Raw genomic sequence first — 25,168 nt, 5'->3', positions numbered from 1 at the left:
AATAACCAATTTCATTCAAAAAATAAAATATTATCATTTTTAATCAATTAATATTTCATATACATTTTAGGTAAATTTATTTTATGAATTTAATTTCAAATTAAACGTAAATAATGTTTTCAAATTTCTTTTGAATGTACTTTTTCTTTAAATTTACACCTATATTAATGTTTATAGGTATACATTTAAGGAAAAGATTCATAATTTCAAAATATATATACAAAATATAAATATTTATTATTTAACACAATGGATTTGTTGGTTGGTTATTAGATTGCTAATCCATTATAAAGTTACAAGGGATATTCCATTATTTTTAAATAAGGAAGCTAAAAACAATAGCTAAGTAATTCCATTTGATAAATTTTTTTATTAACAAAAGAATATTTGAACCTCTACAGATCCAAGATTCTTTAGTCTTCATACATTTGATAAGATATTTAACTGCATAAAGCCTTACAGAAGAGCAATTTTTTAAAAAAAAATTTAGGCTGAAAATCTCTTACCCAACTAGGGCAGATCCAATCATGAAAAATTGTAAATGAAGATAAAAATTTTACAGATTAAAATTAATTTAATTAGTTTACGATTCTCCTTTAAACCTGCACAAGGGCATTTTAGAGACAAACTTCGCAATTTTGAACAATTGTTAGATGATGAGGTTTGCTAAGCTAGCACTCCACCTCAAGGCATGTTTTTCCTTCTTTTCTTCCCAAGTTCAATTGATTTAACTTTAATATTATATTTTTAAATAATACTATGATAAACTGAAATATCAAGACGATTAGGAGTTGATTTCACGAGACTTGATTTCAATATTCTGTGTGTAAAAATATTTATAATTTTTTTTAACGAACTAAATAATTTAGTAGAAAGTTCTCTAAACATTTACTGATTGATTTTTGCATCAATTACTCAAATAAAAACCACAATAACCTGGAAGTTAATCTACAACAAATTTATAAATTATATTCTAAAATTTAAATGATACTAATCTTAATTTCAATAAATTCAATTATATGATTAGCTCTTTTGAGCTCTTACCTTATGAATAAAGTAAGAGCTCAAAATTACACTGCCCTGAAAATAAGGAAAAAAATCTTGAGGCCCTCCTAAAAGCTAAATAACCCCTTATGCAGCTTATTTTTTTTATTTGATAATTGAATTTTGAGCATTCCTCTCTAAATTTTCACCAAAATAAAAACATTTGAAAATAAATTTGAGACATAGATCATTAGTAGGATTAAGAATCCAACTTGATCTCAAAGCAGAAACTTTAAAGAAGGACACCATATCCTTATTCTCAAATGTAAATGTGCACTTAAATATAATATTTGTAAATTTAAAAAATGTTAACTACCTGTGCATTCCTCCCTAAGCTATAAGTAGGATAATTGCTGAATTTTTTCCCATCTGCTAACTCTTCAGCAGCAGTGATGCTTGGATCACTCGATGATTTAACCAATCGTCTGTCATTCTGGAAATCAGCTTCCCTAAAGCTAGATGAACGATTATCCATAGAAATATCAAGATCGCTCTCAGGTGATGAAGCATAGCTCAATCTGGATGACATTGCAAACAAGAAGTCATCAGTAATGGCTTCATCGGGCTAGAAAAGATTTAAAAAAAAAATATTTTAATAAAATACTATGCAAAATGGGATGTGAAATTTATTAATCAATTTTTAAAAATGTTTTTAAACAATTGGATTATTTGCAGCATTACTAAAGTTATACATAAATAATAAAATTACAAAAAAAAAAAAAAAAATGTTTTAACACAGTTTTTTTTCCAAAATTTCATTTTAAGTTTTTAAAAAAATCTACATTTAATTATTATCAAAGTAATATAACAGGTTTAATTAAGTAATAAACTAAGTTTAAAAGTTATAAATACTAATAAAAGCATTTAAAAATTACTGAAAGTATTATCAAATATTCCATACATATGCAATAAATATTTCATTAAATGCAAATAGTTCTCGCTTAATTTATGTTAAAAGTTAATTTTTCCCCCATTTTACAGCCATGACAAACTTTGCTAACACCAATAGTTTTCTGATATCAGTACAAAGTGAACTTTGTTTAGATATTTTGTGTCTCAAGATAGATACCAAAGCACATTCTTGGAAAACTCTATCCCTAATAACACAAGATGCTTTGCAATATTTTCATAATAAGTTCATACCATTGTACTGCACTCAAACACCATTATAAAAATAAACATTTATTTGCATAAATAGATATTTCAAGAAATAATGTATTTCATCTGAGTTTTTTTCTCCCTTCTAAAAATTCAAATCAGAAACTGTTCTCTTTTACTTTCATTTACGATGTTTCCCCGCAAGTAATGGTGAATAACCATTTGGGCAAATTAAACAGCTACCTGAGGCAAATGAGGAAGGAGGTACAGCCAAATCATTTAAAAAGACACTATTAGTGTAATTACCAATCAATAAATTTGAAACAAATACAAATTCTATGAATTATAAAACATTAGGATAATATTAACACTACTCAAGTATAATTTGTCAAGTTTTATAACGTTCATTACATTCATTTTGTTATCACAGAATTTATAAACTTCGAGCAAATGCTTAAATAATAGTATATGTTAACATGGTAGTTAGGCAGTGTTGAGCTATATTAATAAATTGTACATTTTCACAAAAAATATATATATTAACTTAGCCAAATTATACATATTGGCTAAGTTAAAAAGTGTCGAATTGAGAAACTTAACTACATTTTATAAAAGATGAGCCTTATATTGTCAATATCTAAGACACGAAATGCTTAAATCTGCACTGCCCTCTCCAAGATACAATACATTGATATACATTTGTTATTTCTCCATTGATAGCATCTCAGTAACTGATTTTTATGTATTTAACTCATATAACTGAAATGTAGATAATATATAATATGGCACTACAATCATTCCAATGTTATTTTAATCCTAGATATTTCTTGCACTTCAGAAACAATTATTTTATAATAAGCTAAAAAAATTATTTCAAATAAATTTAGATATAAGTTGTACTTAAAAAACTCATATCAGTAAAATTATACAATTGGTACAAAAAAGGTACATTCAAAGCTTTTTTTATGTTCTTTTTGTTAAGAATTAATGAATTTAAATCTCTAAAAAACTTACTTTGGCTTCTGAAACCCAAAGTGGTTGCTTCTGTTGACGATCAATTGTTTCCTGAAGTTTCTTGTACCAAGAGTCAGTAGTTGACAATGATATTTGAGCTGGAATAAAAGAAGCAGATGAATTTAATATCTTCATTTCTTCTTTTTTTTTTTACAAAGAAATATGTGAACTGAATTTATTTACTTTTTAAAAAATATGATTCAATAGAAGAATGCTAGAATAAAAGTACAGGAAGGCTGTAAATTTTTATTGTCTGAAAAATTGCCGATTCTTGTAAATAAATATAAAAGTTTATTCATAATGAAAATATCTTCAGATCTTTTGTTTGTTGTAATTGCAAAAATTTGTTTAAAAATCCTGTAAAAATTTTGCATAAGATGTAATCAAAACAAGTATTAGTTTTATTTATTCTTTAATTTTTCCATGTTCTGACATTTCAAAGCATGGAAAATTCAATGTTAATCACTGTCATTTATTAAATTAAATTTCCATTAAGATGTTTAACTAGAAATAAAGAATTTAAGTATCAAATTTACATTAAAATATTTACATAAAAATAAAGCTACAAAAAGATAGTGATAAGAAGAGTTCATAGATTTTTAAAACAACATTGCAAAATATTTTCTCAATGGAACTCAGTAGTAATTAAATAGTTTAACAATATTTATAAAGTAATTAATACAAAACTATATTTATATAATTACATCAGCTTTTTTTTTTGATAGTATCAAAAAAATTTAAACCATTCAAGTTACTTTAAATATTTTTTTTTCATATAATAAAAGCCAAATTTTTGCAAAAACTATTTAAATCATTTAAAACTTTGTTTTTAAATATTAAAAGACATAATTTTTCAAAAGGTTTTAGTTATGTGCAACCATTTTATTAGATTATGGTTAAAGATTTTAAACAAATCAAGAAATTACACTATATAAATAATAAACAAGTGAGTTACTAATTTGTATAATTTAATAACTCACTAATGTATATACTGATACTATTTTAGAATGCTAACACTTCTCTTAAAAATATGAAATTTTCCATATGCAGTGGTGGATTACCAACTGATCAAACTAGGCAACTGCCTGGTCAGGTCAGTCTATTCTAGTCTAGGCAATTGTTTCAACAATCTAGTCTAGACAGCATAAGCAGGTTGATTTAAAAAATGCAACTGCTAAATATAATTTTTGTAAATTATTCAAATTTTATGAATTGTAAAATAAAGAGAAAAATCCAAACTTAATCAAATATAATTTATCCAGGTTGCTATTTTTTTTTCATTACATTCATTTAATTATTATTATATTTATAAACACCAAGCATCAATTTAAATTTAATTACATGTACATATGGATGCAAAGTAATTATATATATATATATATATACCCACAAGTCAGTAAAATTTTTAAAAAAATGTCTAAAATAAATAGCTAACATGTTGATTAAGTTATAAATGTGTAGAAATTTGACAATAAATCGACAAATTTATTAAAAGATATATAAGATATATATATTATTATACATATCTCTTAATAGACACAGCCTAAGGTCACAAAAAAAACCTTAGCCTGCCACAACACACATGTATGAACACACTCACACATAAAAATAAAATTATACAAAAATATAAATGCATACATACATATAAGTCAAAACAGTTATAGAAACTATTGACAAAAATGAAAGATTATAGTTAAAAGGAACAAAATTTTAAATTAAAAAAAATCTTTAACACATTAAAATTTTAATTATAATGCAATCCCTTCCTTATAAATGTATTAGAATATTAAAATTAGATTACACATATGAAAGTTTAATACTACAATAACTGATGGATATTATAATTCATTAAAAATATTTTAATAAACATAGGGAAACCATCTTACCAGTGAATATATGAGACCATAACTTTTCCAGTTTAAGGGAATGCTCATACAATTTTCTGGAACTCTTGTAAGTTGATTTTGCATACTTGGTCCTCAGTTCTTTAATAATGTGTTTATTTTCTGCATGCATATAGACTACAATGGGATAAAACTGCGCATAGTTCAAACGATCTACAGCACTAGGTGTTATGTCCAGAATAGCATGTTTGCCCTGAAATAGAAGAAGACAGTTAATAACTGTTCAAAATATGTTTGAAGAATTTTAAAAAAATCAATCTCTGCCACCACCCCCTCCTTGCCCCAAGAAATGGAAGCAGGAATTATTTTTTGTTGAACTTGCTAATGATGGATATAATAGTATATATTAATAATTATTTTGATATGAAACAAGTAATATTTTAATTACTATATCAATATTAATAAAAAAATTGGGAGAATTATCAATTGTGACAAGAAGAAAGAGGGATACAAACTTCAATTATAAAACAATGCAAAACAAAAACAATACTTCAATTTATAATTAAACTTTTCTAAATTCAAAAAATATTCAGAATAATAAAAATTGTTGCTACATTTCAATAACTTTATTAAAATTAAAAAATATATATTGGTCAATTAATCCATATTTTGCAGACATTATTTCTAAAAAAAAAAAAAAAAAAGAAAAGAAACAATTTTAGATAAAAAGAAATTTGAAAATCATACTTTATCAATGACATCCCTAATAGCACTTAGGCGAATGATCCCAGGTGATTTTAGATTACATTGTTCGTCTTCCAGTTGATTGTCTGATTCTATAAACAAATGAATATAAAATAATTATTTTTAATCACCACTTCAAACACAGGTGTGCAAAAAAGAATCAAAATGCATCTGCACATTTTAAATATTTCTTTAGAGTACAATTATCAGTAAGGTGATATAGAAAAAAAACATATTATTTATAGTAATTCTACTCAAATGTCAAAAAGGATTGAGTTATATGTATATTCCAAATATTAAATTTAGATTGAAAAAATAAATTGTCACAAGTTTTCAGCACCAGAAAAAAAAAAAATTATTTATAGAATTCTACCTAAATGTCAAAAAGAATTGAGTTATATGGATATTCCAAATGTAAAATTTAGACAGAAAAAATATATTGTCATGAGTTTTCAATATCAAATCACAATAATTCTACCACATTAACTAATTTTTAATTTACTTATAAAAAGACACTAAAAAATCCAATAACTAATAAAATAAAAATAAAAATTAATAGAATAAAACTTTAAAAATAGAATAAATTCTATTTAAATATTCAAACAAAAAATTTCTTAATGTCTACTTTCTACAGACATGCAAGTGCAATTTTCACAATCATACAAGATTTAGTGATGAAAGCAAATAATGAAATATAAGTAATAAATCATTTTGGGATTGGAAATATTTTAAGAAAAATTCTTTAAACTAACTAAATAAAGTTAGTAATTACCAAAAGAAGGCATTTCATGTTGATTTCAGATTTAAAAAAATTAAAACATGAAAAAATTTCAAAAGAATCTATGACATTTTTTTAAGCTTTAATTTACTATCTCAAGATCATATAAATAACTTAATTAATTATTAATTAATTTCATTATCAATTCAGAGTTTCAAAGCCTTTATTAATATTTTTGTGTTTCTAAAGTTATTAAGAGATAGCAGAACTAATCAGAGATGGTAAAATAGTTTTAATAATAATAATAAAAAAATATATATATAAAATTATAAATAAATTAAGTAATAACAGTTGAAATATTTTAGATTAAAAATGGATGAATTTGAGGGAAATTATATTTCTTATAAAATGAGAAAGAGCAAAAATAGGCATCTACTAGACTGCATTAATTGGAGTTTTGCCAAGCAGCAAATTTTTATTTAACTAATGTAAAATGTTTTTAAAACATTTAGGATGTTTCAAAAATAGTAAAAAAAAAAAAAAAAAAAAAAAGCCAGTTAATACATACGTGGAGATGCATAACACTGTGGATAATCTTTCAACAGTCTTTCTTTCACTATATCAGTGATGGGTCCAAAAATTACAACTGGTCTAATAAATCCAGCTAAAATTAATATTAACTTATTAATTTTTCAGTAATAACATGAAGTAAATTTAAAAAAAATAAAGACAGCAAAGAAAAATACAAATTTAAAATTTGTAAACCACCTAATTTTCATTTCAAAATACAGGGTGTTTATAAAGTCCTGGACCCATTTTGATGTTTAATAACTCATAAAATAATAACGATAGATTTAAATTAATAACATAAATGGTTAAATAGACTCAAAAAGTTTCATGACCTTTGTCAATGAACTTCCACGTGTGCCCCCTTCGTCACACGGAGAATATCAAGTCAATGGTCAATTTCACGCCAGGTAGCGACAAGCATGTCGGCATCCACAGAGCCATTTGCACACATTATGGCGATTAACAATGCCAGAAACATGAAAGGATGCTTCATCGGAGAACATTATGCTCTTCAGAAAATCAGCAGCATCTTCTATCCTCCTTAGCATATCTGTTGCAAAGGCCATCCTCCTAGGCCTATCGTTCGGTTTCAAAACTTGAACAATTTGAACTTTGTATGCATGCAGTCTTAATTTTTTCTTAATAACCTTGTACACCGTCGAAATTGGCATATCCAATTCTGTTGCCCCCTGATGTCACAGATATTCTAGGATTGTGTAAAAATGTCTCTCTGACACGCTCAACATCAAAATCACTTGTGCAAGGATGTCTGGAACGTTTCTTATCTTCGATACTTCCAATTTCTAGAAAATTCTTTTTTCACCGCAAGATGCTGTTTTTGGATGGAGGATCTTTTTGGTAAATTCTTCTGAAATTTCTCTGTGCTTGCACTATCGATTTCATTTCTATGAACCACCATAAAATCTGTGCTTTCTCTTGTGGTGTATGCATTCTCCTTAATATCCGCTCGAATAAAACATCACATACAAAAGTACTAGATAGAACAAACACATCAAAAGTAAACATAACATTGCAATAGTTGCCAAAAACAAAAGAGAGAAAAATGCAATTAATAAGCAGACAATATTTAGAAAAGTACAGATATTTAGACTGGAAAATAAAATTATCTGAAATTAACCACACGCGCAGACGATATTTACAAAAGTAAAAATATTCAAACCTGAAAAGGAAAATATATGAGTTATTCCATCAATAAATGCCATAAGTTTGTTTATATCTTTATTATTTTATGAGTTATTAAACATCAAAATGGGTCCGGGACTTTATAAACACCCTGTATTTTAGTTAGAAAATTCAAAGGAGACTTAAGATAATTATAATTAATACACTTAGTGCAGATATAATTACATATAATGTTGATTCACTTAGAAATCTCAGAATTTGTGATGTAGCATAACAAATAGTATATAGATATTAAATCAGGAGAGGTTGATCAATGTCACAAAAAGGACATCAATTAAATTTGTTTTAAGTGCATGTGAAATTTTTACTCTTACTAGTATAAAATACATAAATTAAAAAAGATTTCCATTTGAAAATACATAAACAACAAATAATATAATTATACAGAAATATTATATAGAATACATCCTGAAAGATAAATAGAGCAAAAATATATAGATATGAAAAATTATTAATTTAAATTAACAATTTTCAGCTTTTGAGGTTTCTCCGTCTTCAGAAGGGAAGGAAAGATAGCAGAAGGAAATTACAAAAAGAAAGAAAACAAAATTTTAAAAATTAATCATCTAAATCAAAATAAGAAAAGATTCATCACATCAATGCAAAATTAATCTTGCAGCCTTAAAAATAGTTTAACTGATGTGTATCTTATAAGCAAAAATTACAGCATTTTGATAATTGTATTTAAAATGATAAGAAAGCAAAAGTCAATGAATTGAAAAGAAATACTTCAATACTGTTAGATGTTTTAGAATACTGCAGCAACATCTTATGACATTGCACAACATAGTGAATACTGAACAACATTGTAAAAATATTGTCTAATATCTTTAAGCAAAGAAATGATCAATTAAAACTGACCAGAGAAAATAATTTTTAAACATTAAAACCCACTAATTTTATAAGAAAAAAAAATTATGCACTTACGCTGCTTTAGGATAACTCTTTCATAAGGCGGGAATTTTGTCACAGAATCAGCTGTAAAAAAAGAATTCATAAAATACAAATTATAAATATTATTTTGCTAAATGCTTTTGTCTCAAGAATATTCTTCTGCAATCAGACAAAAATGTGAATTAATCAAATACATACCTAAAACAACATCTTCCCAATGATCTTTGCACAGAGACTTGGATCGTCGGGCTCTACGTCGGAAAAAGTTTCCTCTGCTTTCTCCATCACCTTCTTTCTTTGAAGAAGTTTGCTGCATTTGAGCTAGTTCTTTAGCCCTAGTAAAAAATAATTGCTTTTATTAATAAAAATTTTTAATTGATTAAAACAACATCTCCTAATCTTTTATTTATATCCAAATCAAATTTTAAAAAATTTATATTACATCCACTTGACTCATTGCATTATATAATGAATTTATGGAATAAGTATACTAGAAGAATACATATTTGACATTATTTTTAAAAAGAAATAATGAAATTTCTTTTCTAGCTATTAAATGACAAATGTTTTATTGTATAACACCACCTAAACCACTATTAAAGTGGTAAAGAAATGTATTAAAAAATATTTTTGGATATAAATGTTAGATTAATTTATAACATAAACTATCATGATTTGACTTGTTTTAAAAATAAAAGCAAAATTAAAAGAAATTTTCAAATTGGAAAACAAGTTAATTTAATGCATGAATAATAAATACTAATAATTTCATTTTCATATTTTTATTAAAGCATTGTTCAGAATAATTTATAAAAAAATACATAACAAAATAAGTTATAAGAAAGTTTGTCATTTAAAAATTAATGATGAAACTTTATAGCTAACTATATAACTGATGTAAATTGGTAAAATTATAGAATGTCAAAAATCAAACTTAAAATCAAAAGTTTTGTATTTAAATAGTTAAATCACATACTTAAAATTAAAAATAAACAAAAGAAATCCATAGATATATTTTATGTATGCTACAAAGTTTTAAAATCTTAGGCTATTAAAAAGATAATTACTAAACCACATTAACAACTACAAAAAAATTTGATTAGATATTTTTAATACTAATAAGATTCATGTGTGTGTCTCTTAACAACTGATAGCAACAGAATGTGGTGCCAAATAATCTAGTGTTACTAAATTTAGAAAAGATGCATTTTGGAAACTGAAATTATATGTTTCAAAGCGTTGTTGAATTTTGGATTCAAATTTCAATTATTTAAAATTAAGAATATTTTGAAGTTTATGGCCAGTAACTTACAAAATAATAATTGGACAACAGTTACTTTTTATATTATTTCAAAGTATTTTTTAATGATAATAGTTTAAATATTATATGATGTTTAATCTAATTTTTATAATTTCTTTATCATTGTGATCTGCGCAAAAGTCCTTCAAGGAAAAGGTTTTAACTAATCCTCGTGGGAAATGAAGGAGAGAAAAACAAATAAGCTCTAGAGGAAAGGGAAAGGTTATATTTCCTGTCTTCTTCCTCTTTAAGAAAAAATCACCTTCTCCCTTAAGAAAAAGGAGTTTTTAATTAGATAACTGAATTTTTTTTAAAAATTTATCTATGGATTGATATTAAACTTCACAACAAAAAGCTAATTGTGATATTAAAGTTATTAATAAAAAGTACAACAACAACAACTACTGCAAAATTGGAATTTTATAACTAATTAGAAGGGTGAACCAGCTTCACAAAAGGAAGCTAGGTATACAAGGAAATTTGCTTATCCCTTTCTGCTTTTTATTTTTAATAAGAAAATATTCTAAAATTTAAAAAAAAAGTTAAGGTCATCTAATTGATTATTAAATAAATGTGACTTTCTTAATTCACTACAGAAAACAATCATTATCTTTACCTTGAACTATTTGGTATTACACCTCGTTGAATTTCTTGTCCATTTCTTCCTAACCTGTACACGAGCCAAGAGCCAGGTTTTCCATTATACAAAGTGTCGACAACATGGAACACTTCTCCTTTGCGGAAACTAAGTTCTCCTTTACCAGAGCTTTCATGACTGAAATGAGTTCTGAATAAAAGAACAAAATAAAATATAATCAATTATTTCAAATATTTATTTATATTACAAGAGAAGAAAGAAGTTAAGAATATAAACGAATTATTATACAACTTAAAAATAAAAAACAAAAATAATTTTTCCCCCTTTACAAATAGACTGAAAGAATAAAAATATCACTGAAGCTCTTTTTTTTTTTTTTTTCTTTTTCTGAAGTTCCATATTGCTTTAGTTATATCTTAACTGCATTAATTATTTTTTGAAATTAACATTTTAGTCAATAGGACCAATTAACATGTGATCACAGCTATTAGGGTTGGTCCAAGGGAGTTGAAATAGATACAATGAAATCCGTCCCCAGATTTCTGATAACCTCATATCACCGACTGATTTTGCTAAAGAAAAATGCTTTAATTTGCTTGAATCGAATATACATATATTTGATATTTGAGCATTTCAATCACTTCATTCAATAAATTCACTAAGAAAGTTAAATGGATGCTTTAAATTTCACTTCAGGTCTGAAAATAATAATAAATCCCTTGAGACCTGGAAATCTTCAAAAATCATTTACTTCCTTCATTATTACTTATTATTGTAGGATCCAAATTGAACAAAAAATAGCATGAAATAACCAATGCATTTGCTATAAAACATAAAAGAAAATAAAAGAAAGGTAATATAGTTGAGTAATTCGTACCTCAAGATTTAGTTTATGAAACAATCATATAACTTTTTGATTGATTAACAATTACTTTTGTGATTGAAATCTTAACTTTATAAAAAAAATCTTTTAAAAATCCTTTTCACATATTCCTTAAGTCCTTATTGTTCTAATTTATGTAATGTAATAAGCAATAAATTGTCACAAATTATTATTTTATCATATGAAATTTGCTTCAAAGTCCTGTAGTAAACTTTATATTTGCCTCTCTTTTGTTTGGCAGTCCTGACAACCAGTAAGATTAAGGCCCAGACAGTACATATTATGAGAAACACGCCCATTAATAGCTGGTCAATTTAGTTGCACATTTGAAAATGATTTTTAACTTAATCAATATGACTTATATTAATGATTTTAATTTAGTAATTTTGTGTGCATGTGTACATATATATATAACAAAATTCTTAAGAAAATCAATCATTATTATTGGTAATAAATTTTCTTATTTATAAAAACATTTAATATAGTTGAATATTTTAAAGAAATAATAAACTTCGAACAAATATAATATTAAAAATTATTTTATGCAACTTGTAAGTGAAATATAATATAGTTTATTCAATGTCTAATTACTATTTTAATGCAAGTACACACCATAGACCTAATATTTTATAATTATTTAAAGGTGCATTTTTGCCATTGACCCTTTCTTTCAGCTTAGTGGCCTCAGCTTAGTTAGCTACTCAATCTAAAATATGACACAGCTGACAGTCATAATCAAATATAATTACACACATCATTTATTATTTAATGGAGACATATCTTTTATCCTACTCTATGTGTAATTAATTCCAAAACCAAATTGATGCAGCTCATTTGATATATTATGTGTGTGTTTGTGTGTATTATATGAACATAAACTTACTGAATTATATAACGAAAGCAGTTGAATTGAGATATCTTTACTACTATTAACAAGGATGGATATGTATATTGGTGCTCTACAGTCTAGAAAATTCGGCCTGCAGTAAACAAATTTAGCACATATACACTTAACACGGTGGAAATATGTTAGTGATTTTTTTTTGAAATTTTGATTAGAGTTTTAATCATTTAAAAATTAAGCTGAATTCTACAGTTATTCCAACACAACTTACAAAATAATAATTGCACAAAAATAAATTTTACAATGTTTCGAAATTGTTAAAAAATTGTCTTTTAAATGATATCGATTTAATAGCAGTATGAATTTTTGCTGTTTTTATTTTTTATTTTTTTTTCATTATTATTTTTTGTCTGATTTCTAAAAATGATTAAATTGGTGGCATGAAATTCAAACCATTTTCATTGTTTCATCAAATATTTTAATTTTTTATTTGCTTCCATTATTAAAAGCCAAATTAGAGGATCTGTGTAGTTTCCTATGTATATTCTGTTTAAAAGCTGTATGGTTAACAAGACAAATAAAAAAAATTAAATTACAATATCATGAAATTTAGAAATTAAGTGAAATGGATATTTGTGTTTTTTATTACACCATGATGTTATGGGAAAAAGAATTCATTAGAAAAGTTCATGCACACAATAAATAGAACTTAAGTAAGACAATTCAAATGACAGCTTTAATATCAGACATTTTGGCAAAAAACATGGATATGAAGTTATATCCAAATGATTTCTCTACCATGAAATATACATAATGAAATATTCCTGGCATACCAGCTGGTCACCTGAAGCAACTAGAAACAACAAAAGCAGTTGGTACTGCATAGATTGAAAATAAGAAAATTGAATCTATAAGGAATGAAATCATTCATATGAAGCATTCAAAATACCAGTGAATTCATAACTGAATAAATATGAATTTCAAAAGAATTTTTTCACAGAAATAAAAGATGTTTTAAATTATTACATATATTTATCAAATACCTAAAAAAAATTATAATAAATAAAGAATACAAATAAGACATTACAATAAAAGTAAAATATTTAAGTAAGAGCAAAAAATATTACCTGATGTAAAAGGAATCTCCCTTTGAACTATTGATAACATCCTCATATTCTGAAAATAATACAAAACATTTTTGAGAAATATTATATGCCAGTATTACCATTAATCTAATAAAATTTTATTTCTTAAATAAAAGTTTAACATTTATAATGAAGATTATTTAGCTTTCATTCTTTCAGAAGCTTTCTTTAGCTTCCAGGAAAAAAATTCAGAATCAATTTTTATAGTTATCCACAAACATCACTATATTTACTAATAAAAATAGTATTTCAATAAAGCATAGATCATTACATGTTAACATGATAATATTTATATGCTGAAACATTATCTATAAACTGTGACATGCATGATCAAAATATCATCCAAAATATAATACTAGGCAAACTGCTGAATTTAGAACCATAGCTTTTGGTACGTAGTTGCTTCTTGTGTAATAGATGTTCACAAAAATAAGGCTCTCCAAAATTTCAATTACCAATTAATCAAAATTTTGACGCTTTTCTTCACTAAGTTAGGAAAATATTATTACACACACACACACACACACACATACGCACGCACAAAAAAAAAACTTTTAATACATCACTTTAGAACTAAAAACATTAGCTCTTCAGTCATTTTTATTTTTGTGCAATTTTCTTTCTATGCTTTTAATAATTAAAAAAAATTAAATATACTTTAAAACAATAATTTTCTTTGTTTTAGTAACTGGATTTGTTCTCAAGTACACTGAGATAGTATTAGATACATTTTCTATATGCATATTATGCCTATCATCTAATTAACAGAATAAATTTTGAAGTTAAGCCAAGATTAATCAAGTCTATAACACTAGCATGGTGAAATCTTGTAAAATGTTTCAATCTGCATTAATTTTTTTTTTCATAATAAAAGAAATCTTAGAAATAATGAAATTAAAAAATAATATAAGAAATGGAAAAAGTAACAATTATTGATATGAACTTACCATCCTTACGATATTGAACAATAAGATTGATTTGATCTTGTATGCTAACTAGCAATGCAACTGCTTCTTCTTTTGTGAAGCCTCTCATATCAATATCATTAACCTAAAATATAATTTTGATATGAAAAGATTGATCATTAATATCATTATTCTAAAATATAAATTGTGAGGAGAAAAATTTGATTATTAATAAGCTATAAGAAGACATGAAATTATTAATACATTATTCATAACAAGAAAAACTCAAATTATAAATGAAAGTGTTAATGAAATTATATATATATATATATATATATATATATATATATATATATATATATATATATATATATTGTATATTTAATTTAAAAAAAATAGAAACAGTGAAAGAAAATTCCTTTTAACTTTTAGTCCTTTTTCTTCTGCTTAGCAACTGGTATAATTATTATGCTATTGAACCAAAAATGATCAGTTATAATTTTAAATAGGTTAAAAATAAAAATATAATTAGGGATGTAATGTAGCTTGGTAGCAACATAACATTTGATATTAAAAAGAATAAATAATTATTTAAGATCATTTTTAGGACAATCTATGTTGAATGATTTAAAAGTGCTACTGATTAATATGATATTTAAAAAATATTAATCAAACCAAACTATCGATGCATTTGTAACAAATAAATGGTATACAAAATATTGATAAATAAATAAGTGTTAAATGCATTTTATATTATTTTATATTGTATATTGTTTAAATATATAAAATGTGCTCATTTAAAAAAATACTCTTTTTCAAAAAAATATAAAAGCATATTTTTTATTATAATTAAATACATAGTTTTGAACATGTTAAATAAAATAAAAAGTTTTTACATATGTTTTATTATATAAATTTAAATATTAGGCATATAAATATAATTTTGTGTTAAATATATATTCAGAAAAGAATAAAAAAAAACTTTTTCATAATGTGCCCATTAAAATTATCTTATATATGATTAGATCGTGGAAGATTTCCAAATCGAATTTTGAAAAAGTAACTGTTTACCAGATTATGAGATTTTAATCCAAGAGCAGGAAGATCATGTTTTTTTTCCCTCCTCTTTTCAATTACTATGTTATTAAGAAGTATTTTCATTGAAACACAGGCATTCAAATTTGTTCAAATATCAATTCTGCACAGAACACCAGTGGCTTAACTGCTACACAAATAATTTAGTTTTCCTGCTCTACTATATTGCCATATGCATGAATGGTAAATATATTTTTAATATGAAAGAATAAAAAATTACGTAAATTGTGGCTCAAAAACCAAATGTAGTTTTCAGAGTAAGGAAAAAAGAGAATCTGTGATAAAATTAAAAAAGAAAGAAAGAAAACTATAACTTTTTTTTGTTGAAAAATTTTAAATATGATGTTCATCTAAAGTAATTTTTTTATTTAATAGACCTTGTAAAAGTTTGAAATAAAAAATTGATTTCCAAAACTATGTGCTACTCCGAGTAATCAAAAGCATCAAGTTACAAAAGAAATACAAAGCAAAAAGATGTTCTTAATCAATCACTTTTTCTAGTATAGTTATTGTACTAAACACTTCTTTGCAATCATGACAAAGAAGTGTTTAGTTTGTGTTTTCGCTATCATAGGTTGACACATTTCTGTGAAAAATCTCTTTCTAAAATGAATTTCAGGAAATGCAAATTTTATAGTTAACATTTGATTTCAACACAGAAGCATGATTTAAATTGCAAACTAAAATTATTAATAATAAAATGAACAAAAATTTCTTCAGAAAAACTTTACATGAAGTAATGCTTAGACTCATTAAACCAACAGTGAAGATTTTTTTTAAAAATTACATAACACCATTAATAACAATAAAATATTACCTAACATTTATTTTATAAATGCAGGCATTTACAAAAAAAGAGCTAACCGTGTTGTTATTTCAATTGAAAAATTTATAACTCCCTTTCAGATTAATATAATAAATTTTTTATTTATGAAATATCCACATAACATATTATGAATTATCTACATTACATAATATCATAGTCACCTTCAATATTTTATCCCCAGACTGTAGCCCTTGCAGGAAGGCAGCAGTACCATGCTGAACACCAGTCACAAAAATACCAACTTCATTGCCACCTGTCAAGCGGATACCGACTGTACCATCTTTTTGAAATGAAATGAACCTTGGATCTGGCCTAAATAATAAAATCATACTCATATTAAATTTTTTAAGTATTTAAAAAAACAGTACACAAGTATTTACTTTTGCATCATAATAAAAAAATGATAAAAAAAGTGGAATATTAAATCTACAGAGAATGCATTTTATTATATTTGAAAAAAATTATTTCTTCAAACATTGCACAAAAAACAATATAAGTGGATATGATAAACGTTTTTTGAATTATGTTATCATCATTTATCTTATTATTAATTATTTTAAAACAATTTTCATGTTGAAACAAGGGTAAATGAAGGCCAGAAGATTAAAATTAATTTTTCATCCTCCCTGAGCAGGAAAATTCTTTGAGTTTTGGCTTTAAAAAAATTAAATGAATGATAAATATTCTTGATGATTTAAGAGACTGAAACATTAATTAAAAAACCTTACCCACCCCTTACTATGGTACTAGTTATTATAAAGAAAAAATATCTGCAAGATTTAATTTTCAGATTTTAAAATAATTTCTGCTCATTATTTTTCTGAATTAAGAAGTGGATTTTCAATAATCAATTATTGAACAATGAAGTGAAAAGCAGTAGGGGGATGATATCAACATAAAAGGATATAATTAAAAGCAATTAAAATAATGTTTTTAACATAAAATTAATAACATAGAATGTTTCTCATATCTTTATGCATACAACCGCTACAAGATAGGCTGTTAAAGGGGTATAAAGGACTCAAAACTGCAAGAAATAAATTTTAAAAAATAAAGAAAGAAAGAGAAATTGTGTCCTAGGTCTATACTATGACTCCGAATTTGACACACAAACATTACTGTATCAAAAAATAAAATATAAAAAAAAAATTCTAACAGAAAACAATTTTAATATATTAAAAAATTGCTATTATATTTTTACAAACAATAAAAATGTTTAAAAATAATTTTCATTTTCATAAAATATTACAATAAAAGCATGTTGCAATATTAAATCATTGTGGTAATGCTGCAATGCTTATACCAATATTTATATGATTAAATAAGCAGTATGGAGCACTTCTGAAAAGTAAAATAAAATTTAAATACAAGCAAAAATGTGAAATGAAATAAATTAGTGATTATGCTTGTCAGAAAATCAATTAAAAATAGCATATGTGTGGCTACAAAAGTAATCACATGTGTTAGTTATGTCAACAGTTAAAGTCAAATGAAACAAAGTAATGGTTATGTCTATAAGAAAATCAACGGAAGAAATAAATGTAAGAGAGTTATTTCAAAAGTAATCATTATGCTAGTTATGTCAAAAGTTAACGTCAAATAAAATAATGATTATGTTTATAGGAAAATCAATGGAGAAAATAAATAATATATGTAATACCTTTAAAAGCAATCATATATTCTAGCATATATGAGATATATGTTATTATTTTTTAATGTTTAAAATAAATTCAATAGACATATTGCTGCATTGTTCAATAAATTTGATTAATTTTTGTTATTCATTATGTTAAAAAATTTTCACATAGATTCCCCAATGTCCTTTTTTGATGCGCCGCGAAGGCAATATCTTATACCAATATTCTGTTTTTAAAGACAAGACGGTAAACAAAATAGGGAGGGCGAAAAATATTTATTAATCCCCAGGCGCCATTTAACTTTGCAACACAGTGTCAAAGTAGCAATTTACGTTTAAAAACTAGTATTTTCATAAAAATAAATAAATAATATTTAATCAGATATTTGAAAACATAATGATAGCTAAAGTGCTAAATATTGGTTTGCTATTTTAAAATTCACATGTACAAATTAACTTGAAAATAAAAACATATTTATAAAATATTTACAAAAGTTTCAACAAGTATTGAATAAAAATATTGATTACAATCGATAGTTGAATATTTGATTCTATTTTAAAGTGAAAAATTATGAACTTACGGTGAAGAGTTTCGACGAAAATCGTGATCATAGTTTTCAACTCGGCCATCAACTACAAGTAAATAGAAAGAAACATGTTCAAAAAATTTTTAATAAATAAATAAATCTATATTAATGCTTTTTTACGTAATATTTCGCCAATGTAAGAATTTTTTCAAAAGTCCCTTCAATGTAACAGAGTTTAGTTTAGTTATATTAACGCCCTGTTTTAAAGCAACATTAGTGCTTTTTCGGGACGGAACTTGTAATTTTCAGCCGCGGTCAGATGACAAGGAAGACGCCTGATCTGGCACTCCCTCTCAAACTTCCGCACTACACCAGCGGGACGACGTTTGGCCCCAGAAAATGCACCAGAATTGTTACACTACGGGTCTTCGGTGGAATCGGGTCTCGAGCCTGAAACCCTCCGGTTCCGAAGCCGAGTCTTTACCAAAAGACCACCGTGATCTGTCTACTTTTTCACAAACTTATATATTTGGCAAATAAGGAAATAAAGTTTTTAAATCGATCTGTTGAGACAAATATCATGGAGGTCATAGGCCTACAAAACATATGGAAGATCTATGATAAGTTGTCTTACGCAATATTTTATCATTTATAAAATTTGTATATTTCACAAATTTATTTAATTGGCAAATAAGAAAATAAAGTATTTAAATCGATCTGCTCGTGGTATATATCTAGGCAGTAGCCTAGAAAACATATAGGAACCAACAGAGCTATGATAAGATATTTATCCTAATATTTTATCATTTATATAATTTGTATTTTTTACAAACTTATTTATCTGGCAATTAAGAAAATAAAATTTGCAAATCGATCTGTTTGAGGCAAACAGCTTGGAGAATCTAGGCAGTAGCCTAGGAAGCATATAGGAACCAGAAGAGCTATGATAAGACGTTTATCCCAATATTTTAACATTAATATAATTTGTATTTTTCTCATACTTATTTATTTAGAAAATAAGAAAATATAGTTTTTTAATCGATCTGCCTAAGGCTCATAGCTTAGCGTTCCTAAGCAGCAGCCTAGTCTGCCTAGTTAGTAATCCACATTACATATTTTTATGATGTAGTTTATAACCAAATTCGTGATATTTGCAATATTGTAGTATTAGCCGCCTTTGGCGACCAGCCGGTTCGCCAATCTTAATGTTCGTTTAAATTTTAATAATTAAATAGGTTGAACCGGAGTTTAACCCCCTGCTTCGCCAAGTTGCGATAACGCGCCAAAGCTGTCAATCTTTATTATGCACTATAATTGAACATCTGCTCCTTTGCTTTTGAACATTTCGCAAGGCCGTTGTTGGCGATTTTTAAAAATTTCGCCAAGCAGGGGGTTAAACTCCGGTCGTACCATTAAATATTTTACGCAATTCCAACTTTAATAGATTCTTCAGCAAAATATTTTAAAACTTCAAATTTTGATAGTCATATAATTCACTCATAATATTATAAAGGCCTTCAGTCATAACGTGATATGTATCTCTCTAATTTTCTGTTACCCCTCGTAGAATTTATGCTTTAAATTAAAGTGTAAATGATTAATCTGCAATTAATATAATAATATTTTTTGCTGAAACAAAGCATTTTTTTAATAATATGATTACTGATAGTCAAAAAAAAATCCAACAAATTATGATGACTTCATAACAATTTAATTATTAAATAAATTTTGTCAATACATAACTTATTTTTAAAGTTTGGTTTAAAAATTCTTCCGTTGAATAATGATAGTAAGACTGAAGAGATTTACTTTTGGTAAATAGGAAACTTTTTTTAAATTTAAGAAATTTAACCTTAAAAATTTTTAGAGTAATTATATGGGATTTTTATTATAAATAAACGCAAGCTTTTCTTCTTTTGAAAAGCTGGATCAATATGAAAAATAATAGATATTAGCTGCTATCAGATAAATGTTAAAGTACAATAAATTCTTAAATAAATATGTGTACCTTGTGGCAGTGGTGGCCTCGGTGGGACATACATATCTTCTATTCTGGTAGAATTCGAATTCATCTGCATGTGATTCATATTGTCATTAGGATTATACATATTATCTGTCATATCATGATTCCAGTTTCCTTGTGGCCTAATTTGAAAAAAATTTAAAAAAGCATTAACATAAAAAAATCTTTAGATATACACACATGTGAAATATCACACATTGTAAACTCCATCATTTATTAATTTATCCCCTGTTACAGATATAATAAAGGACTAATCAGGTCCCCACACTGATGTATTTCTTATAATGTACTTTTTATTATTTTTAAATATTTTAATGTGTGATTTCCGATGAGTACAATTCAATAGCATAAGTTTTCTGTTTTACTTACCGAGCTAAATTATTTTTATCACCCAGTTTTGTGGTGGCAGATTTGAAATCTGAAATTACAAAAGAAAATATATATATGTATTCATGAATCAAAATTAAAAAAAAAAGAAAATTTTTATTACAACAATTAGAAAAAATAATTTCTCTACAATTTATGAATAAATAAAAATTAGTATGCAGTTATTTCATTACTACTAAAGCTCTTTCAAAACAAAAGTCAATGTAGTAAAACAATCCAAATAATCTAAGAATATAAATTTTCTATAAATAATATATTGCAGCAAATTCATTCTTATTTGACATCCCCATTAGTCTGACACACTCGTTGGAACGTTTCTCATGGAAAGAAATAATTCTTTTTAATTAAGACTAGAAATGTTTCCCCTTTCAGTGCAAAATTCATCTGCTTAATGTGCTCCTACTCTACACCTCATATTGTTCTGCTTAGCACATTGTTAGGCTAGTAGTGGTAGAAAAAGTAGAAAAGTAAAAAATGTATCAGTATATTATTCAATGATGTTTGTACGAGTTTCTATAATCCAGACATTCTCCATTATCCGGTAAGGTCCGGAATAGAGAGGGACTATGGCATTTTTATTCTAAGAGTCGTAAGAAAATATTTTATATAAATTTTGTATAATTATATAAGCAATGAATATTATAAAGGGGAAAAGCGAAGTTTTATTTTGGTTTGTTTCTAAATAAGATGTATTTCAAATTAAAGAAAAACTAATCGATTCTAATACATCAGAATAGCGAAAAAGTTTCATGCATTTAGTTTTCATAAGGCACACTAGATGGCGACTCTAATCTGCATCACACTTGCCTATGCTTCAGTTACATAAAACAACTAAGATTATTTTAAATAATTACGTTCATAATTGAATCTTTACTGCATTAACTATTCATTAAAATAATACTTAAATTAATATAATCAACAAAATTGGAAGCCAAGTTCAATGAAAGAATAAATTAGGAAGAATTAATCAATCAGTTCTCATGCATAGATTTAAGCAATTAACCAAGAATTACCTCTAGTAGGAGATTGCACATAAACATTTTGATTACTCCATAACGGTCGAGAAGCAGAAATGTCTGTAAAGCTTGAAGAAGGAGGCATATCTACTAAAAGAAGAACGGGGAAAAAAACCAATAAATAAAAGTAACAGTTAGTATGATATTAATATGAAATGCATTGTCTCTAAATATCCCTGTATATGTACCTCAAAAATATTATTGGGAAAAGAATACCTTTCCATAATATATCCAAGATAAAGAAACCAGACCAATCTAAAGCAATCTCCCCGCAATATACAAGGGGGAAAAAATAAAATTAAATTAAAATTTAAAAAAAAACCCACCAATTTAAAAGATTGATTCTTTACTCTAAAACTCTAATCACTCATTCTTCAAATAATTCAAAATTGCATGCATAAAGAATAGGATATTATTGCTAACGATTTCTGTTTAAACTTTTAAAATAGAATAGATTTTTAAATAGAGTACGATATACATTTCATTCATAATAAAAATTTCTAAATATAGTAGCTGACGCTTAATTCGAATATTTCGAGGTTGACAATTATTCCTTAACGGTTCACTATCATATCGTTCGTATTTATACTGTCTTTTAAAATTTGCTGGAATAATTTTATTAGGTTTCAAGATATTAAGTACTTGACATATTCCGGCGTTCTTTGAAGGGTTTTATCAAAACATTCGTTCCGGTAGGTAACACAAACGTTTATTTATTTTTTATTTCGTTCAAAAACGTTCACAGCTTTTTAAAATTTTACAAAGAAAGGCATTGAAATTTTAAATTATGTTACAACATTGTATCAACTAGATTTGGATAAACTTAAGCAATGATTAAATTTAGGTTTTAAAACTTCACACAAATTAAAAATTTCGTCTTTAAAACTCACATCAGTTCATTTTTATCATCAATTTTTTTTTTTTTTCCTTATTTTTTCCTTTCCGCATTTTACTTTAAGCCTTATCTCATAAGCCTAGTTTTCGAATGATAAAATATTAGGAGAGACAACTTATCATAAATCTTCCATATGTTTTGTAGGCCTATGACTTCCAAGCTATTCGCCTCAAGCAGATCCATTTAAAAACTTTATTTTCCTTATTTGCCAAATAAATAAGTTTATGAAAAATACTGGAGCCACAGTGGTCTGGTTTTAAAGTCTCGGCTTCGGAACCGTAAGGTTTCCGGTTCTAGATCCGATTTCAGAGAAAAACCTCCATATAAGCGGGTTTGGTGCACGTTAAATCCACCAGACCAAAAACGCCCTTCCTCTTGTGTAGTGTGCAAGAATGGAGAGACGGGTGCCAGTTCAGGTGTCGTTCTCATCATCTGACTGTGATTCAAAATTACGAGGTCCGTTCCAAAATAGCCCTAGTGTTGCTTTAAACCAGGGCGTTAATACAACTAAAACTAAACTAAACTTCAAAGACCCAGTTGTCTCGAGAGTTGGATGAACAGATTGCATTACCATAACTAATAGATAATCTTTAGCAAATCATGGAGATGTTTCCTCGACTGTTCGAGTTCAAAATGTTTTATGTACTTTGAAATAAAAGGGATCCCCAAGCACTCATTTCGAAAAAGTGCTATTCGTTGTACTTCGCCCAACAAGGCTGTATTGTATTGTCATTGTTCTTTGATTATGCTATTATGCTTACTGCTATGAGATTTTATTGCTAGTTTCATTTAATAATTCCTCTATAGGTAATAAAAAATATCCTATAAGATAGAAAGCCTTCGCTTATTCCGATATTAATTAAGGAAGAATTGACCTGGCATGAAATTAAAGTCGTCTTTCCTTAAATAATAATTATAATCTACTTTGATTCATCACTGATTTCGCAGGGTTTTTTTTTTAAATTTTTAATTTGTTTATTAATATGTCGTTTTAGCACAAGTATCATTTGCAATTCGTTTTAATGCGGTACGGAAAAAATGCCCAATAAAAACAAATTACATTTATTCATATATTCACTTTAAGAAAGAATAAATACAGAAACGAAATTAAAATCGTCTGCGCATAAATAATTATTAAAATGGGGCAAAAAAAAAGTCTGAAAAGCATTTAAATAATGAAAATGATGTTTTATGAAAACAAAGTTTTTTCATAAAACAATAAAAAATTATCGAAGTAAAATTGTCGATTTTTCCTGATATTCAGAAACAAGAATTTGCTCAAAAAGAAATAAAAATGGTCTGTGTATAAATAATTACTAAAATATGGCAAAGAAGTGTCAAAAATGTTTGAATAATAAAAATGATAATACAATAAAACAAAAGAAAAGAATAACTGAAGCTCACCAAGAACAACAATAAATAACCGAAGAAACAAAAGCGTTAATTTATTTAGAAAATGCACATTAAAAGAGCATTTGCATGACAAATTAAAATTTTATGTCTATAAATTATTTATAAAATGCACAAAAGAAAAATCAGAAATTTTTTACAAATAATGAAAATAATATTATATCAAAACAAAAATTCTGAATACAACAACAAAGCTTTCGAAGATTTCACGTATTTTTAAAGAATTCCATAAAAAGTACTTTCAGACGATAATTCTTTTATCACTGTGCATATACTGAATAATAAAATTTATCATTTATTGAATAATCAATATAAAATCCATTTCCTTCCTTTCAGAAGATGAAAAGAGTGTAATTTCTTTGGTTCTAACGAAATACTTAATGAATATCCGATGTTCGTTAGAGTTAATACAAGAATTTTTGAATTGTTATTAAAAACGCATACAAGACTTTTTTTTTTTTGATAATTTATTATCTAACACCAATACGATAATGATTAGCATAATAATAAATGTTTTTGGGTGTAGGATGTGTACGTCAAAAATAAAAT

At 25.9% G+C, this 25,168-nt stretch overlaps 1 protein-coding gene across 6 annotated transcripts in view; it reads right to left on the bottom strand.

The window, feature by feature from the left end:
• LOC129956874 (tight junction protein ZO-1-like) overlaps positions 1–25,168 on the bottom strand; it is a 540,535-nt gene that overhangs the window by 14,661 nt on the left and 500,706 nt on the right. For 5 of the 6 annotated variants that reach the window (XM_056068845.1, XM_056068847.1, XM_056068848.1 and 2 more), the window contains 15 exons: positions 22,312–22,404; positions 21,281–21,329; positions 20,897–21,033; positions 18,943–18,994; positions 16,887–17,037; positions 14,847–14,949; positions 13,882–13,930; positions 11,046–11,216; positions 9,328–9,464; positions 9,163–9,213; positions 7,031–7,126; positions 5,748–5,836; positions 5,043–5,253; positions 3,157–3,254; positions 1,361–1,609 (listed from right to left, as the gene is read on the bottom strand). In XM_056068845.1, the coding sequence (XP_055924820.1) occupies positions 1,361–1,609; positions 3,157–3,254; positions 5,043–5,253; positions 5,748–5,836; positions 7,031–7,126; positions 9,163–9,213; positions 9,328–9,464; positions 11,046–11,216; positions 13,882–13,930; positions 14,847–14,949; positions 16,887–17,037; positions 18,943–18,994; positions 20,897–21,033; positions 21,281–21,329; positions 22,312–22,404 (1,736 nt within the window). The remainder of the gene's footprint in view (positions 1–1,360; positions 1,610–3,156; positions 3,255–5,042; positions 5,254–5,747; positions 5,837–7,030; positions 7,127–9,162; positions 9,214–9,327; positions 9,465–11,045; positions 11,217–13,881; positions 13,931–14,846; positions 14,950–16,886; positions 17,038–18,942; positions 18,995–20,896; positions 21,034–21,280; positions 21,330–22,311; positions 22,405–25,168) is intronic. The other variant, XM_056068846.1, reaches the window with a different exon arrangement.

Source organism: Argiope bruennichi, chromosome 11, assembly GCF_947563725.1.
Source record: "Argiope bruennichi chromosome 11, qqArgBrue1.1, whole genome shotgun sequence".
NCBI classification, from domain to species: Eukaryota; Metazoa; Arthropoda; class Arachnida; order Araneae; family Araneidae; genus Argiope; species Argiope bruennichi.
The sequence above is the reverse complement of the archived record's forward strand: the minus strand, read 5'-3'. Positions and strand labels throughout refer to the sequence as shown.